Here is a 17,291-nt window from a genome sequence, read left to right as displayed (position 1 = left end):
CCCTAGCAGGAGTCAGCACTTTTGGAAAAAGGAGGAAAGTTTGTGACCCGGTGGGGGGGGTGGGAGAGAGTGGGAAGACAAACCACCTGGAATGTCAGAGGGGTGACGGGGAAATGGAACCTTCTGAAAAGCGCCACCTAATGCCAAGCGGGGGACGAGGGGCTCCACATTGTTTTAGTAAATTAGTACGATAGCAAAATACTGCAGATGCTGGAAATCTGAACTAACAACAGAAAATGCTGGAAAAACTCAGCAGGTCAGGCAACATTCGTGGAGAGAAATTTGAGTTGACGTTTCGGGTCGAAACCCTTCTTCAAAACTGGAAAGAAAAGAAAATAGATCGAAGGCAATGTTGGTTGGGGGATAAAATATCGGCCAGGAGACCTATTACCATCTTGTCTGGCTTCGAATACCTTATATTGTCTCTTTTTCTTCTTTTGTCCGATCGCAGCCCTGCCTTCGATCTATTTTCTTTTCTTTCCAGTTTTGAAGAAGGGTTTCGACCCGAAACGTCAACTCAAATTTCTCTCCACGGATGTTGCCTGACCTGCTGAGTTTTTCCAGCATTTTCTGTTGTTTTAGTAAATGTTGCTTTTTGTTTCCCGTTGAGTAAAGTTGATTCGTGCAATCGTACGTAAGAACGAAAAAAAAATGGAAGATTTGAAAGATAGTTTTTTTTTAATCTAAAGTTTTTTCGACCAATTGTTCCCGAAACAGGAAGTGACACAACAAAACGGCTTGACCGTGTGAGAGAGAGAGAAAAAAATATCAGGAGAGCGGATGTATCGGGATACTACAGAGAAAGCTGTTCAGACGTCCTGCTCGCAGTCAACACACACGGGGGAACTTAAAGAGAAACTTGTAGCCGCAGAATGGGTCAACTTTAAAAAGTCACATTTGGGGAGTGAAGATTGGCCTTTAACCTTTGTCAAAACTAAAATAAACTGCAATTGAGCATTTTATTCCCAGTTCACATGGACACATTAGACCTGTTCTAATACATTTAAACACCTGCCTTCTCTGCCCTGCTCCTGCATGTTGGGCAGCCCTCCTGGTTTCATTTGTTAAACCTGATTATCTTCCAGTTGTTTTTCCACCCTTGTCCTCAACTCTCGCACTGCCTCGTCCATATCTCGTCCATCTATTTTTTCTTTATCTCCTTTGGACTTGGTGTCAGATGCTTTGGTCGGTTTCTTTTTATCTTTCTGTTTCTTCTCCTCCTTTCCCCGCTGCCTCTTCTCTTTCTCCTTCCCCCCCCTCTTGTCGTCCTTTCCTCCCTTCTGTTTCCTGTCTTCTCTCTCTCGCTGTTTCTTCTCCTCCTTCTCCCGCTGCTTGGCCTCCTTCGCCCGCTGCCTCTCCTCTTTCTCCCGCTGCCGCTTCTCTTTCTCCTTCCCCCTCTTGTCGTCCTTTACTCCCTTCTCTTTCCTGCCTTCCCTCTCGCGCTGTTTCTTCTCCTCCTTCTCCTTCTGCTGCCTCTCTTTCTCCCTCTGCCTCTCCACTTTCTCCTTCTGCTTCTCCTCCTTCTCTCTCTGCTTCTTCTTCTCCTTCTCCCCCTTGTCTTCCTTGCCCTTTGACTTATCGTTCTGCTTTTTCTTCGCATTGTCCTTGCTCTTCCTGCCCCCTTTCTCCTCTTTCTCGGACCTTCCCTTTGGCTCTTGGCCTTCAGTCGGGACTGGGGGAGGCCCCGCCTTCTCTTTTTCATCTGTCGCTCTCTCCTTTGATCCCTTGTCTCCCTTATTGAAGAAGTTGAAACCTATCGACCCTGCCAATCAAAGCAGAAATATCACTCAGTAACCAAAGGAATTCTGAAGACCTTTAACTCAGCGTTTCCATATTCATTTTGGATGGTTGATGTAAATTGGGTTTTTTGTAATTATGTGGGGTGGGGGGCCGGGGGGATAGACACAGTCAGTTAACAATCTCTCCTCTCAGTGCTCACGCCTGGACCCAAATCCAGTCCAGAGTGACAACATGAAAGACTCTTCTTTATATGTTTTTTTTTATTGAGAAACCTAGATGACAGGCTAGAGCTCAAGGCTCAAGACCCCCATTAAGTTTGATTAAAAGGGACGACAAGATGAGTCATGTAACAGTGGCTGCGGTACCCCAAGCTCGGGTTTTAAAAGCCTGTAGATTGGAGGAGGGAACAGGATGAGAGGGCTGTCCTACGAGGAGAGATTGAGTAGACTGGGCCTATACTCTCTGGAGTTTAGAAGAATGAGAGGTGATCACATTGAAACATATAAGATTCTGAGGGGGATTGACAGGGTAGATGCTGAGAGGCTGTTTCCCCTGGCTGGAGAGTCTAGAACTAGGGGGCACAGTCTCAGGATAAGGGGTCGGCCATTTAGGACTGAGATGAGGAGAAATTTCCTCACTCAGAGGGTGGTGAATCTTTGGAATTCTCTACCCTAGAGGGCTGTGGATGCTCAGCCGTTGAGTATATTCAAGGCTGAGATCGATAGATTTTTGGACTCTAGGGGAATCAAGGGATATGGGGATAGTGCGAGAGAGTGGAGTTGAGGTAGAAGATCAGCCACAATCTCATTGAATGGCGGAGCAGGCTCGAGGGGCCGTATGGCCGACTCCTGCTCCTATTTCTTATGTTCTTATGAAACGAATACTGAGAGAGAGAGACATTCCGTAGTGTTGAGGCGCTGGGAAAGCATGAGTCAGAAAGGGAGATGGTACGATGAGCCTTGTTCTCAGTGGTGAGCAAGCAGGGAGGAGATCAACAATGACGACTTGCAGTTATATAGCGCCTTTAACATAGTGAAACATCCCAAACGTTCACAGGATTGTAAATCAGATAAAACGTGACACCGAGCCACAGGAGACAACGGGGCAGGAGATCAAATGTTTGGTCAATGAGGTAGGTTTTAAGGAGCGTCTTAAAGGTGGACAGAGGGGCAGGGAGAGGCAGAGGAGTTTAAGGAGGGAACTCTGGAGCTGAGGGCCTAGATGGCTGTTCTACACCTTCTTGTATTCTTGCAGAAGACGACTCTTCTCGCACCTCTAGCCTCCAAGTTCTTTTTCTCTACATCAATGTTTTGTCTCTCTCTCTCTCTACTTTATCACTGCTCCAACGTTCATTACTTCTCTGAGCTTGTCTTCCCTATCCCTCCCAAACTCCAAATAAATCTTTGATGCTGTTTTCCAAAACTTTGCTGCCCGTATCCTAACCCGCACCAAGACTCATTCACCCGTCAAGCCTGTGCGCGCTGGCCTGCATTGGCTCCCGGTCCAGCTACGCCTCCAATTTAAAGTACTCCTTCTCTTGTTCCCATCCCTCCATGGCCCTTGCCCCCCTCCCTATCCCTGTAACCTCCTCCAGCCCTACAACCCTCCGCGATCTCTGCGCTCCTCCAATTCTGGCCTCTTGTGCATCCCCCGATTTCCATCGCTCCGCCATTGGTGGCCGTGCCTTCAGCTGACTGGGCCCTAAGCTCTGAAATTTCCTCCCCAAACCTCTCTCTACCTCTCTTTCCTCCTTTAAGACGCTCCTTAAAACCTACCTCTTTGACCAAGCTTTTGGTCGCCTGTGCTAACATCTCCTTAAGTGGTTCGGTGTCAAAGTTTGTTTGATAATCGCTCCTGTGAAGCGGCCTTGGGACGTTTTACTGCTTTAAAGGCACTATATAAATGCAAGATGTTGTTGGTGGGATCACAAGCAGAAATCTGGCTGGTTTATTTTTTTCCCCCTCCTCCCCTAGCCAAGCAACCCTTGGAGGGAAACGGCAGTGACTTGGCTGAGGTCAGCTAGCTAGGAGTGGAATGGGACCCAGATGTGGTGGTCCTTATGGCTCAATGCTCTGCCTTTAGCTGCTAAGCCACCATGGTCAGCTCCGACAGATCCTTCTGGGGATGCAGCACGAGTAGTGGATGGATCAAGGCCTTTTCCCCACCCACCCCCACCCCCTCTCCCGTTAACCATTCCTATTTTACCCAAACAAGATGGTCTCGGTGCGAGACAATCAATCAAATGCCATACCTCGCCTCTTCTTCTTTTCCTGTGGCCTGTTGGATAAACCATAATGAGAGTTGAGGTAAATCTGTAACGTGACGGCAACCTACAACCTATCTGTTTTTTAATTCAATCTTGGGATGTGGGCATCACCGGCAAAGGCCGGCATTTATAGCCCATCCCTAATTGCTCTTGAGAAGGTGGTGGTGGGCCGCCTTCTTGAACACATTTGGGCCATTTCAGAGGGCAGTTCAGAGTCAACCACGCTGCTGTGGGTCTGGAGTCACATATAGGCCAGACCAGGTGAGGACAGCAGATTTCCTTCCCTAAGAAAGACTTGCATTTCTATAGCGCCTTTCACGACCACTGGACGTCCCAAAGCCCTTTACAGCCAATGAAGTACTTTTTGAAGTGTAGTCACTGTTGTAATGTAGGAAATGCGGCAGCCAATTTGCACACAGCAAGCTCCCACAAACAGCAACGTGATAATGACCAGATAATCTGTTTTTGTGATGTTGGTTGAGGGATAAATATTGTCCCCAGGACACTGGGGAGAACTCCCCTGCTCTTCTTCGAAACAGTGCCACGGGATCTTTTACGTCCAACTGAGAGAGGAGACGGGGCCTCGGCTTAACGTCTCATCCAAAAGACGGCACCTCTGACAGTGCAGCACTCCCTCAGCACTGCACTGGGAGTGTCAGCCTAGAGTTTTGTGCTCAAGTCCCTGGAGTGGGGACTTGAACCCACAACCTTCTGACTCAAAGGCGAGGGTGCAGCCCACTGAGCCACGGTTGACATTGAGGGACATTAGTGAACCAGATGGATTTTTACGACAATCCGATAGTTTCAGGGTCACCATTACTGACATCAGCTTTTTATTCCAGATTTATTTAATTAAATTTAAATTCCCCAGCTGCCGTGAACTCATGTCTCTGGATCATTAGTCCAGGCCTCTGGATTACTAGTCCAGTAACATAACCACTGTGCTCCCGCACCCCCATCTATTAATGTGAATCATTAACAGTTGAAGAACAAAGTTAAAGGGGAGGCCGTGATGGGAGGGCCCGCGGGGAGACACGTAGACTTCTCAATGGCGATAACATGATTGTTTCTCCAATGTTCAGGTGAGTGAGGTTGTGTTTTCTATTGCTAATCATAGAATGATACAGCACAGAAGGAGGCCATTGGGCCCATCGTGCCTGTGCCGGCTCTTTGAAAGAGCTCTCCAATTAATCCCACTTGCCCCGTTTTTCCCCATAGCCCGCCAAATTTTTCAAGTATTTATCCAATTCCCTTTTGAAAGTTATTATTGAATCTGCTTCCACCGCCCTTTCAGGCAGCGCATTCCAGATCACAACAACTCGCTGCGCAAAAGAAATTCTCCTCATCTCCCCTCTGGTTCTTTTGCCAATTACCTTACATCCGTGTCCCCTGGTTACCGACCTTCTTGCCAGTGGAAACAGTTTCTCCTTATTTACTCTATCAAAACCCCTCATAATATAATATGGACCTAGTGCTGGAAAATGTGATTAGAATAGACAGGCTTGATGGCCAGCGTGGACATGATGGGCCGAAAGGCCTCTTTCTGTGCTGTATGACTCTATGGGGGAGAAATTGGGTATGTAGCACCACCTATTAGCGCCTAAAAAGGGCAGTCAGTGGCTGTAGCGCCACTGGCCGCGCCTCCCGCGATATTCAGCGGGGGCGCTAAAGGTGGCGTTAGCCTGTTGCGCTGCGCTGCCACCGATGATGTCATCGGTGTGCGTAGCGCCCCATTAGCGTCCCGATCGCGATATTTGGTAGCGAACGCCGCTGTAGCGCCGTTCGCTACCTGCGCCCGGTTCACGGGGCCTTGCTGTGCCGGCAGTGGCGCAAGTTAAGGTGGAGGTGCGGGGCGGCCGCCTTTTTCGGCGGCCGCCTGCCAGCACCTCCGTCCCCGGCCTCCTGACCGCCCCCTGCGGCATTGCCGGCTGTTTCTCGAGAGCCCGGCACTTCTCCTCGGTGCCGGGCTCTTTTGCCGGCACTCGCGATCGGGGTTCGCGCTGTTGCAGGCCCCGCCCCCTTAACAATGGGAGGAAGGCCTGCAGTACCGCAGCGTGCCGTGCCGCAGTGTGTGGCGCTGCGGCATGTTGCGCTGCGATAATCAGTTTCAGCGACCTAAGAGGGACGCGGAGCGCCTCGAGCCTCGCCCCGCCTCCCTCTAGGGGCGCTGAAACTGAATTTCTGACGTTCGTTAATGCTCCGAATGCTGCGCAAAAATCAGCGCCCAGGCGAACTTGGCGCCACTTTGGCGCCTCAACCCAATTTCTAGGCCTATGTCTCTATCTACGACTCTATTGAACACCTCTATCAAATCTCTGGGACTGGACTCAAATCCTCCCAGACTGGAGGGATGAAAGTCTGCCGGCCGTAAGGGTTCTATGTGATATCCGTTTGGACAGTCTCAATCCAATTCCGAGTAGGCCTGGATCCACAGCCCCTAATTTGGCACCTCAATATTTATACGTCCTGGGCCAATATTTATCCCTCAACCTAAAACAGATGATCTGGTCATTTATCAAGTTGCTGTTGGTGGGATCTTGCTGTGCGCAAATTGGCGGCTGGGTTTCCTACATTACAACAGTGATCACACTTCAAAAAGTACTTCATTGGCTGTAAAGCGCTTTGGGATGCCCTGAGGTGGTGAAAGGCGCTATAGAAATGCAAGTCTCGCTTTTAAACTGATAATCTCACACAGAAAGGCCACGATATGAATAAGGCAATGGAAAAATGTACCTGCGGCACAGTAAGGGGCTAATCCTCTGAGGTTGAGACTGAGGCACGTTGTTGGAGCAGTGTAGGGGTAGCTTCAGTCTGCACCTCTTGCTATGCCTGCCCTGGCAGTACTTGAAGTCAGCGCTGAGAGGCAGCAATGGAAAGAGTTCCGCTCCTCAGGACTATCATCCCTCACCTGGAGCCCAAGATTCACACCAATTTTCTCTTTTTTCACTCTTAATATCTGCCAGACACAGGAGCGTCTGGACAGGACTCAAACACAGGTGGTCCGCAGGGATAGCGCGTCGATCATCCCCCGTGTCAAAGGTGGTCTCTTCCCACCGCCCACAAAATGTCCGAACGTGAACATTTCAAGCCTGGGATTGATCAGTTTTGGTTGGGCAAGGGTATTCAGGGTTACGGCACCGAGGCGGGCGGACGGGGTAGAGCCACAAATCGGCCGCGATCTCACTGAATGGCGGGACAGGCTGGAGGGGCTGAATGGCCTCCTCCTGTTCCCCCTGGATGGCGGGAAGTCTCCTTCGACGGTCCAAAGTGTTTTTTGGAGCTTACTGGCAAAAAAAAACCCCCAAAAGAACTTATCCCCAGTTTGGACATGGCCGCGCGCCGCCCCCCACCCGACCCACCCACCCCCCTCTCCCAAGACCCCCACACGCCTCTCTTTCTCATTGAGTTGCCCTTTGACTAGAAAAAAAAAGACTTGCATTTCTATAGCGCCTTTCACAACCTCAGGACATCCCAAAGCGCTTTACAGCCAATGAAGTACTTTTTGAAGTGTAGTCATTGTTGTAATGTAGGAAACGCGGTAGCCAAGTTGCGCACAGCAAGCTCCCACAAACAACAATGTGATAAAGACCAGTTAATCTGTTTTTTTTTAGTGATATTGATTAAGGGATAAATATTGGCCCAGGATACCGGGGAGAACTCCCCTGCTCTTCTTCAAAATAGTGGCCATGGGATCTTTTACGTCCACCTGAGAGAGCAGACGGGGCCTCGGTTTAACGTCTCACCCGAAAGACGGCATCTCCGACAGTGCAGCGCTCCCTCAGCACCGCACTGGGAGCGTCAGCCTGGATTAATGGGCTCGAATCTCTGGAGCGGGGACTCGAGCCCACCGCCTCCTGACTCAGAGACGAGGAGTGCGAGGGCTGACACTTTGAACGCCCCCCCAACCACCCCCACCCCCTCGACACGTATCGAGCAGGAATACCCACGGTTTGACAGGAGGCCAGTGCTCTTGATCCTGGTTGAAGTCGGGAATGCTGTCCGCGTCGCTTCCGCCCGTTTTGCTGGAGGCGCTCTTCTTGCTCCTCTTGCTCTGGACCCTCTCGCTGCAGTCGCTCTTGTCGCTCTTCTTGCTCTTGTCGCTCTTCTTGCTCTTGCTGCTCACCCGGCTGGCCTCGTAGAAGTCCCTCATGCCCTAAAGCAGGGTCGAATGAAGAAAAAGAGAATTACTGCGTCATTATTAAGGACCAAAAAAATATATTCCTGTGTTACTCATAAGGGAAGGATCCGAATGAAAAATAATACTTTTGTGTCAAAGTTGTCAAAGGCCTAGGAGAGGGGCTTTACTAGACTGATACCCGGGATGAGGGACTTCAGTTACGTGGAGAGGCTGGAGAAGCTGGGGTTGTTCTCCTTGGATCAGTGAAGGCTAAGGGGAGATTGATCAGAGGCATTCAAAATCATGAGGGGAGTAAAGAAAGACTTGCATTTCTATAGCACCTTTCACAACCTCAGGACATCCCAAAGCGCTTTGCAGCCAATGAAGTACTTTTTGAAGTGTGATGCAGGAAACATGGAAGCCAATTTGTGCACAGCAAGCTCCCACAATGTGATAAATGACCAGATATTCTGTTTTTTCTGTGAGGTTGGTTGAGAGATAAACATTGGCCCAGGACACCGGAGAGAAGTCCCCTGCTTTTCTTTGAAATAGAGAGGGCAGACGGTGCCTCGGTCTCATCCGAAAGGCAGCACCTCCGACAGTGCAGCGCCCCCCTCAGTACTGAATTGGGACAAATTCTTTAAGGGGAGGGGAGAGGAGTGGAATAGAGTAGAGTAGGGGAGGGGACAGGAGTGTGGTGGAGTAGAGGAGGGGAAGGAAGGGGAGTGGAGGGCAAAGGTGAGGGCAGGTGCGTGGAAGGGAGGGGGCCTATGGGATTCTACCCTGGAAAAGGTGGGTGTCTTCAGTAGAGTTGTGGGAGGGGGCAGGGGAAATGGGTCAGAAAAAGGGGGAGCACCGAGATGGCGACTCTCTTGTTAAATGGTTAGCCGATGGTGACAGTCCCCCTTTGATAGAAGGTCCTAGTACCCTCTACGATTGAGGGACCGGCGAGCACACGGCACAACCAGATCTCCACGTACCGGCGTCATCTCGGGCGGCTCCATCTGCCAATCGGAGAGCTCGGTGACCGAGGTCTCCAGGCTGCCCTGCTCCAGGATGCACTCGATCTCGGGCGTCACGGCCTCGTAGCCATACACGTCCTCCGGGGTGGTGTGCAGCAGGTTGACCAGCTTCATCCAGCGCTCGAACACCTCATTCTCGCAGTTGGGGTGGACGTAGAGCTGCAGGTAGAAGGCGCGGCCGTTGGCCAGCTTCAGCCGCAGCCGGTGGTTGTAGACGTCGTGGATGGAAATGTTGACAAAACTCAGGGGAAAGAGCCTGTTACAGACAACGACAACAAAACAAGCAACACGGGGGAGTCAGCATCAGCGATTCTTACACGCGCAAACCGGACACCAGAGAAAAGGAGAGAAGGTCCGTCGATGGTTGAAGCGCACACGCTCAGATCAACATCACTGTGAGCAAGAGGAGCTGTGTCAAAAGAAAGAAAGAAAGAGGGAAAGAAAGAAAGAGGGAAAGAAAGCAAGGGAGAGAGAGAGAAAGAGAAAGAAAAAAAGAAATACTTGCATTTCTATAGCGCCTTTCATGACCACCGGACGTCTCAAAGTGCTTTACAGTCAATGAAGTACTTTTGAAGTGTAGTCATTGTTGTAATGTAGGAAACATGGCAGCCAATTTGTGCACAGCAAGCTCCCACAAACAGCAATGTGATAATGAGCAGGTAATGTTTTTAGTGATGTTGATTGAGGGATAAATATTGGCCAGGACACCGGCGAGAACTCCCCTGCTCTTCTTCGAAATAGTGCCACGGGATCTTTTATGTCCACCTGAGAGAGCAGACGGTGTCACGGTTTAATGTCTCATCTGAAAGACGGCACCTCCGACAGTGCAGCACTCCCTCAGCACTGCACTGGGAGCGTCAGCCTGGATTTTTGTGCTCAAGTCTCTGCAGTGGGACCATGTAATAAAAACCCATCTGGTTCACTAATGCCATTTAGGGAAGAAAGTCTGTCGTCCTTACCCGGTCTGGCCTATATGTGACTCCAGGCCCACAGCAACACAGTTAACTCTTAACTGCCCTCTAAGGGGGATAGCGAGTCACTCAGTTGTATCAAACCTCAGGGAGAATAGGGAATGGGCAATAAATGAGAATGAATTTTAAAAATAAACGAGTTAGGCCATATGGGACTGTAGTATGAATGTGTTACGCATTGACTGCAATTTTACCAGACACAACGTCTACCCTGAACAATCAGCTTCTTAAAATAGTCATTCACTTTCCCCACTGTCTCTGCGTCCAATGATACGAACAACAACTTGCATTTATATAGCACCTTTAATAGAGAAAAACCTTCCAAGGGGCTTCACAGGAGCGATTATCAAACAAAATTTGACACCGAGCCACATAAGGAGATATTAGGGCAGGTGACCAAAAGCTTGGTCAAAGAGGTCGGTTTTAAGGAGCATCTTAAAGGAGGAGAGAGAGGAGGAGAGGCGGAGAGGTTTAGGGAGGGAATTTCAGAGCTTGGGGCCCAGGTAGCTGAAGGCACGGACACCAATGGTGGAGCGATGGAAGTGGGGGGATGCACAAGAGGCCAGAATTGGAGGAGCGCAGAGATCTCGGGGGGTTGTGGGGCAGGAGAAGGTTACAGAGATAGGGAGGGGGTGAAGCCATGGAGGGATTTGAAAACGAGGATGAGAATTTTAAAATCGAGGCGTTGCCGGACCGGGAGCCAATGGAGGTCAGCGAGCACGGGGGGTGATGGGTGAGCGGGACTTGGTGCGAGTTAGGACACAGCCGGCAGAGTGTTGGATGAGCTGAAGAAGTTGTGTTATTAACGTCCGCAATCTGAGCTAGCAACAAAACAAACATTATGGGCTCGAGCCACAATCCCATTATACCTGTACTCTGCTCCTATCCCTGGATTCGCCGTTCCTCCCTGCGTGTTTTACAGTGTTTGATGTCTCAGGTCCTGTAGCGGTTGGTTGCTACCACCAAGTGGTTGATTTGTGACATTGCTCCTGATCACAGTGCAGCCAGAGAGTATGTGAAGAACGAATATAAGAAATAGGAGCAGGAGTCGGCCATACGGCCCCTTCGAGCCTGCTCCGCCATTCAATGAGATCATGGCTGATCTTCTACCTCAACTCCATTTTCCTGCACTATCCCCATATCCCTTAATTCCCTTCGTTCCCAAAAATCTATCGATCTCAGTCTTGAATACACCCAACGACTGAGCCTCCACAGCCCTCTGGGGTAGAGAATTCCAAAGATTCACCACCCTCTGTGTGAAGAAATTTCTCCTCATCTCAGTCCTAAATGGCCGACCCCTTATTCTGAGACTGTGACCCCTGGTTCTAGAATCCCCAGCCAGGGGAAACATCCTCCCTGCATCTACCCTGTCAAGCCCTGTAAGAATTTTATATGTTTCAATGAGATCACCTCTCATTCTTCTAAACGCTAGAGAATATAGGCCTAGTCTACTCAATCTGTCCTCATAGGACAATCCCCCGATCCCAGGAACCAGTCTGGTGAACCTTTGTTGCACTCCCTCTATGGCAAGTATATCCTTCCTTAGGTAAGGAGACCAAAACTGTACACAATACTCCAGGCGTGGTCTCACCAGGGCCCTATATAATTGTAGTAAGACTTCTTTACTCTTATACTCTAATCCCTTTGTAATAAAGGCCAACATACCATTTGCTTTCCTAATTGCTTGCTGTACCTGCATGTTAACTTTCAGTGATTCGTGTACAAGGACACCCAGGTCCCTCTGAACACCAACATTTCCCAATCTCTCACCATTTAAAAAATACCCTGCTTTGTTGTTTTTATACCCTCAGGATGCCCCATAGCCAGTGAATTACATTTGTCACTTCATACAACCATAGAAGCACAGCACAGAAGGAGGCCATTCGTCCCGTCGTGCCTGTGCCGGCTCATTGAATGAGCAGCCGTTCTCAGTCGCACATCCCCCGCTTTTTCCCCGTAACCCTGTAAGCTCCTCATCCTGAACCACCCGTCCAACTCCCTTGCAGGCAGATGCAGCAACCAATTTGTGCACAGCAAGGTGCCACAAACAGCAGATAATATAAATCACCAGTAAACCCATTTTGATGGAGATATTTAGGGTTTGTGTCTGGGTCTGTTGCAGACTCACTGATAAGAGATCGAGGGCCGTGATTGGTCGACAGCTCCATTGTCGTCGGGTCGTGCGACTACCAGGATGGTGGTTGGACCTTGGCCTTTTATCGGCTAGCAATTCCTACGGGAAAGTAAGTTGTGAGGAGGATGCAAAGGGGCTGCAAAGGGATATAGACAGGTTAAGCAAGTGGGCAAGAATGTGGCAGATGGAATATAAGGTGGAGAAATGTGAAGTTATCCACTTTGGTAGGAAAAATAGAAAAGCAGAATATTTTTTAAATGGTGAGAGATTGGGAAATGTTGGTGTTCGGAGGGACCTGGGTGTCCTTGTACACGAATCACTGAAAGTTAACATGCAGGTACAGCAAGCAATTAGGAAAGCAAATGGTATGTTGGCCTTTATTACAAGAGGATTTGAGTATAAGAGTAAAGACGTCTTACTGAAATTATATAGGGCCTTGGTGAGACCACACCTGGAGTATTGTGGACAGTTTTGGTCTCCTTACCTAAGGAAGGATATACTTGCCATAGAGGGAGTGCAACGAAGGTTCACCAGACTGATTCCTGGGATGGGGGATTGTCCTATGAGGAGAGATTGAGTAGACTAGGCCTATATTCTCTAGAGTTTAGAAGATTGAGAAGTGACCTCGCTGAAACATGTAACATTCTTAAGGGGCTTGACAGGGTAGATGCAGGGAGGATGTTTCCCCTGGCTGGGGAGTCTAGAACCAGGGGTCACAATCTCAGAATAAGGGGTCAGCCATTTAGGACTGAGATGAGAAGGAATTTCTTCACTCAGAAGGTTGTGAATCTTTGGAATTCTCTACCCCAGAGGGCTGTGGAGGCTCAGTCGTTGAGTATATTCAAGACAGAGATCGATAGATTTTTGGATATTAAGGGAATCAAGGGATATGGGGATAGTGCAGGTAAGTGGAGTTGAGGTCGATGATCAGCCATGATCTTATTGAATGGCGGAGCAGGCTCGAGGGGCCGAATGGCCGACTCCTGCTCCTAATTCTTATGTTCTTATGTTCATATGACATTACTTCTTAATTTTCCTCATCTTCTCTCTAACCACTTCCGCCTTGGTACTGCCCTAAACCGCTGGCCATTGCCCGTCACCGCGATTCCTCAACCAAAGATGTTTGGCAGGAAGTTTTCTTACCTGGTGAGTTCCATGGGGCATCTATCATCGTAAACCGAGCAGTTGCACATAATTTCCTTCAAAGCGTTGATGGGTCGGGCCAGCAGCATGACGTTAGGGAGGGCGAAGTTAGGGCTCGTGGAGGTCACGCCCACGGTCACCACGGTAACCTGGTTATGGATGTTCAGGACTTCTCCCTTCTTTGTAACCTGCAAGAAACAGCGACCAGTAAATCCTGGCTGTCAAAACTCACTCCCTCTGCTCCTTTCATCATGAGCACCACACCTGCCCTTGGAGTGCTCCACCGGACAGTGTTTAGGGAGGGAGGGAGGGAAGGAAGAGATAAAGAGAGAGAGAAGGAGAGATTGGCAGAGAGAGAGGAGAGATTGAGTGAGAAAGAGAGTGAAGGAGAGATTGAGAGAGAGAGTGAGAAAGGAGAGATTGGCAGAGAGAGAGGAGAGATTGAGTGAGGGAGAGGAGGAGAGAGAGAAGGAGAGATTGAGAGAGAGAGAGAGAAGGAGAGATTGAGAGAGGAGAGAGGGAGAGAAAGAGAGCGAGATGAGAGGAAGAGAGAGAGGGAGAGAAGGAGAGAAAGAGAGACTGAAAGAAAAAGAAAGGAGTGATTGAGAGAGAGAGAGGGAGAGAAGGAGAGAAAGAGAGAAAGAGAGAATGCAATATGCATTCATACTGCACCTCTCATGACCTCTGGACATCCCAAAGCACTTCACAACCAATGAAGTACGTTTGATAGATTAAGTGAGTGGGCAAAACTGGGGCAGATGTTCAATGTGGGGAAGTGTGAGGTCACCCACTTTGGACCAAAGAAAGTTAGATCAGAGTATTTTCTAAATGGTGAGAAGCAGGAACTGTGGAGGCGCAGAGAGATTTAAAGGTTCATGTACAGAAATCACTAGATACTAGTGGACAGGTACAAAAAAATAATGAAAAAGGCTAATAGAATGATAACCTCTATCTCAAGGGGGCTGGAATACAGAGAGGGTGGAAGTTATGTTGTAGTTCTGGGCCCCGCGCCTCAGGAGGGATATCTCGGCCTTGGAGGGGGAGCAGCGCAGATTCACCAGAGCGATACCGGGGGATAAAAGGGTTAAATTATAAGGCCAGGTTGCACAGACTAGGCTTGAGTATTGAAGATTCAGGGGTGATCTAATTGAGGCGTTGAAGATGATTAAAGGATTCGATCGGGTGGATAGAGAGAAACGATTTCCTCTGGTGGGGGGAGTCCAGCACCGGGGGCACGACCTTAAAATTAGAGCCAGGCCGTTCGGGGGTGATGTCAGGAAGCACTTCTTCACACAAAGGGCTGTGGAAATCTGGAACTCGCTCCCTCAATAAGCTGTTGAGGTTGGGGGTCAATTGAACATTTCAAAACTGAGATTGATAGATCTTTGTTAGGTAAAGGATATTAAGGGTTACGGAACCAACAACAACAACAACTTGTATTTATATAGCGTCTTTAACCTAGTAAAGCGTCCCAAGGTGCTGCACAGGAGTATTTTAAGACAAAAGATTTGACACCGAGCCACATAAGGAGATATTAGGGCAGATGACCAAAAGCTTGGTCAAAGAGGTAGGTTTTAAGAAGCGTCTTAAAGGAGGAAAGAGAGGTAGCGAGGCGGAGAGGTTTAGGGAGGGCATTCCAGAGCTCAGGGCCCGGGCAACAGAAGGCACGGCCACCAATAGTGGAGCGATTAAAATCGGGGATGCTCAAGAGGCCAGAATTAGAGGAGCGCAGAAATCTGGGAGGGTTGTGGGGCTGGAGGAGGTTACAGAGATAGGGAGGAGGGCGAGACCATGGAGGGATTTGAAAACAAGGATGAGAATTTTGAAATCGAGGCGAGAATGGGACTTGGAACCATTGCGGGTAAATGGAGTTGAGATATAGTTCAGCCAAGATCTGATTGGATGGTGGAACAGGCTCGAGGGGCTGAGTAGCGTCCTTCTGTTCCTATGTTCCTGAATCAAAGTAACCATGTCAAGGATATTGAGGCATTGGGGAAGGTGCAAAAAAAAAGATTGACAAGGATGATACCAGAACTGAGAGGTTCTACCCATCAGGGAAGACTGAACAGGCTGGGGCTCTATTCTCTAGAAAAGAGAAGGCTGAGGGGTGACCTGATGGAGGTATTTAAAATTATGAACGTGTTCGATAGGGTAGACGTAGAGAAGATGTTTCCACTTGTGAGGGAGACCAGAACTAGGGGTCATCAATATAAGACAGTCACTAATAAATCCAATAAGGAATTCAGGAGAAACTTGTTCACCCAGAGAGTGGTGAGAATGTGGAACTCGCTGCCACAGGGAGTGGTTGAGGTGAATAGCAGAGATGCATTTAAGGACAAGCTAGATAAACACACAAGGGAGAAGGGAATAGAAGGATGTGCTGGTAGGGTGAGGTGAAGTAGGGTGGGGGGAGGCTCGTGTGGAGCATAAACAGCAGCATGGACCGGTTGGGCCGAATGGCCTGTTTCTGTGCCGTACGCTCGGTGGAACCACCTTGGTGCTGGTAGTGCTCGGCATTTAGTTCACTTTTACCTGCACAAAGTCGCTCTCGAAGATGGGCGCGTATTTGAAGGGATCGTATTCGCCGTAGAAGAGATGCTGCTGGAGAGCCCCTGGTGTCGGGGACTCGGAGCAGATCTTCTGTTTGGCGAGAGGGCTGCACAGCTTTATTCCTTCATTTTCCGGGGAGACCATTATGATTCCTAATCCAACAAAGAGATGAAAATGAAACAGGGTTGAATATTTTCCCAAAACGGTAACTTGAAATTAAAAAAAAAAAACTGTAAATGCTGGAAACGCTCAGTAGGTCGGGCAGTACCTGTGGAGAGAGAAACAGAGTTAACGTTGATTGGCTGGGTAGATGCTGAGAGGTTGTTTCCCCTGGCTGGAGAGTCTAGAACCAGGGGTCACAGTCTCAGGATAAGGGGTCGGCCATTTAAGACTGAGATGAGGAAGAATTTCTTCATTCAGAGGGTTGTGAATCTTTGGAATTCTCTGCCCCAGAGGGCTGTGGAGGCTCAGTCGTTGAGCATATTCAAGGCTGAGATCGATAGATTTTTGGACTCTAGGGGAATCGAGGGATATGGAGATCGGGCGGGAAAGTGGAGTTGAGGTCGATGATCAGCCATGATCTTATTGAATGGCGGAGCAGGCTCGAGGGGCCGTATGGCCCACTCCTGCTCCTATTTCTTATGTTCTTAGACTCTCCCAGGAACTAGCCCGAAGCCCCTTCACCCACCCCCGCCCCCCCTCTGATCCCAGGAAACCTCCATACTGACGGAAGCAGCTTATCAAAATAAAGGCAGCATAAAGTGGCCCAAACAAGAAGTGTCCCCGTAGGCTCTTCCCCTCTAATTAATAAGCAACAAGTTCAGTATTGTTCCACCATTCCACCAGTGTCACATTAGCTCAACAGAAAGTACAGAGCCATGGCCCTCCATAACCCAGTGCTTGTGGGCGACACTGGCCTATCCAGGTTGGGCTTGAAGGCTTTCAGAGTCTACCATGCAATGACTGGAGTCACGAGCACGCCATGACAGGTGTGGGGAGTTGGGGGGAGGAGTGGGGTCGATCTCCTTCCTTGAAGGACACTAGTGAACCAGTTGAGTTTCTTAACAAGAGCTGCGAAGATTTCGTGGTCATTTTAAGTCGGGCAAATGACCAGATTTATTCAATCGTGGCCGCTGTGGGCTTGGAACTCACAATCTCCAGGGTTGCTTAGATCAGTACCCCTCTACAGTGGTTGACACGGCCCTTGACCGTGTCCGTTCGATCTCCCGCACTTCTGCCCTCACCCTTGCCCCTCCCTCCCGGAACCACGATAGAGTTCCCCTTGTCCTCACCTTTCACCCCACCAGCCTCCACATTCAACGGATCATCCTCCGCCATTTCCGCCACC

At 49.3% G+C, this 17,291-nt stretch overlaps 1 protein-coding gene across 1 annotated transcript; it reads right to left on the bottom strand.

Moving 5' to 3' along the window:
* Nucleotides 1–666: 666 nt before the first annotated feature.
* Nucleotides 667–16,087, bottom strand: LOC147099522 (uncharacterized). Its single transcript, XM_085969202.1, has 6 exons — nt 15,926–16,087; nt 13,394–13,581; nt 9,104–9,401; nt 7,954–8,159; nt 3,992–4,017; nt 667–1,762 (listed from the first exon to the last, which is right to left on the bottom strand). Exons 1-6 carry the CDS (start codon nt 16,085–16,087, stop codon nt 1,065–1,067), a joined length of 1,578 nt encoding a protein of 525 aa, XP_085825328.1. The 3' UTR covers nt 667–1,064.
* Nucleotides 16,088–17,291: the final 1,204 nt, after the last annotated feature.

Source organism: Somniosus microcephalus, chromosome 28, assembly GCF_052327205.1.
Source record: "Somniosus microcephalus isolate GS21.2 chromosome 28, FLI_Smic_1.0, whole genome shotgun sequence".
NCBI classification, from domain to species: domain Eukaryota; kingdom Metazoa; phylum Chordata; class Chondrichthyes; order Squaliformes; family Somniosidae; genus Somniosus; species Somniosus microcephalus.
This window is presented reverse-complemented; position numbering and strand designations above follow the sequence as displayed.

Excerpts from the sequence above, each read along its gene's own strand:
- LOC147099522 (XM_085969202.1), bottom strand. The coding sequence starts at position 16,087 with ATGGTCTCCCCGGAAAATGAAGGAATAAAGCTGTGCAGCCCTCTCGCC. Across the intron at positions 8,160-9,103 it reads AGCCGCCCGAGATGACGCCG|GGCATGAGGGACTTCTACGA; the intron begins GTACGTGGAGAT and ends ACCCTGCTTTAG. Across the intron at positions 1,763-3,991 it reads GGAAAAGAAGAAGAGGCGAG|GGTCGATAGGTTTCAACTTC; the intron begins GTATGGCATTTG and ends TTTGATTGGCAG.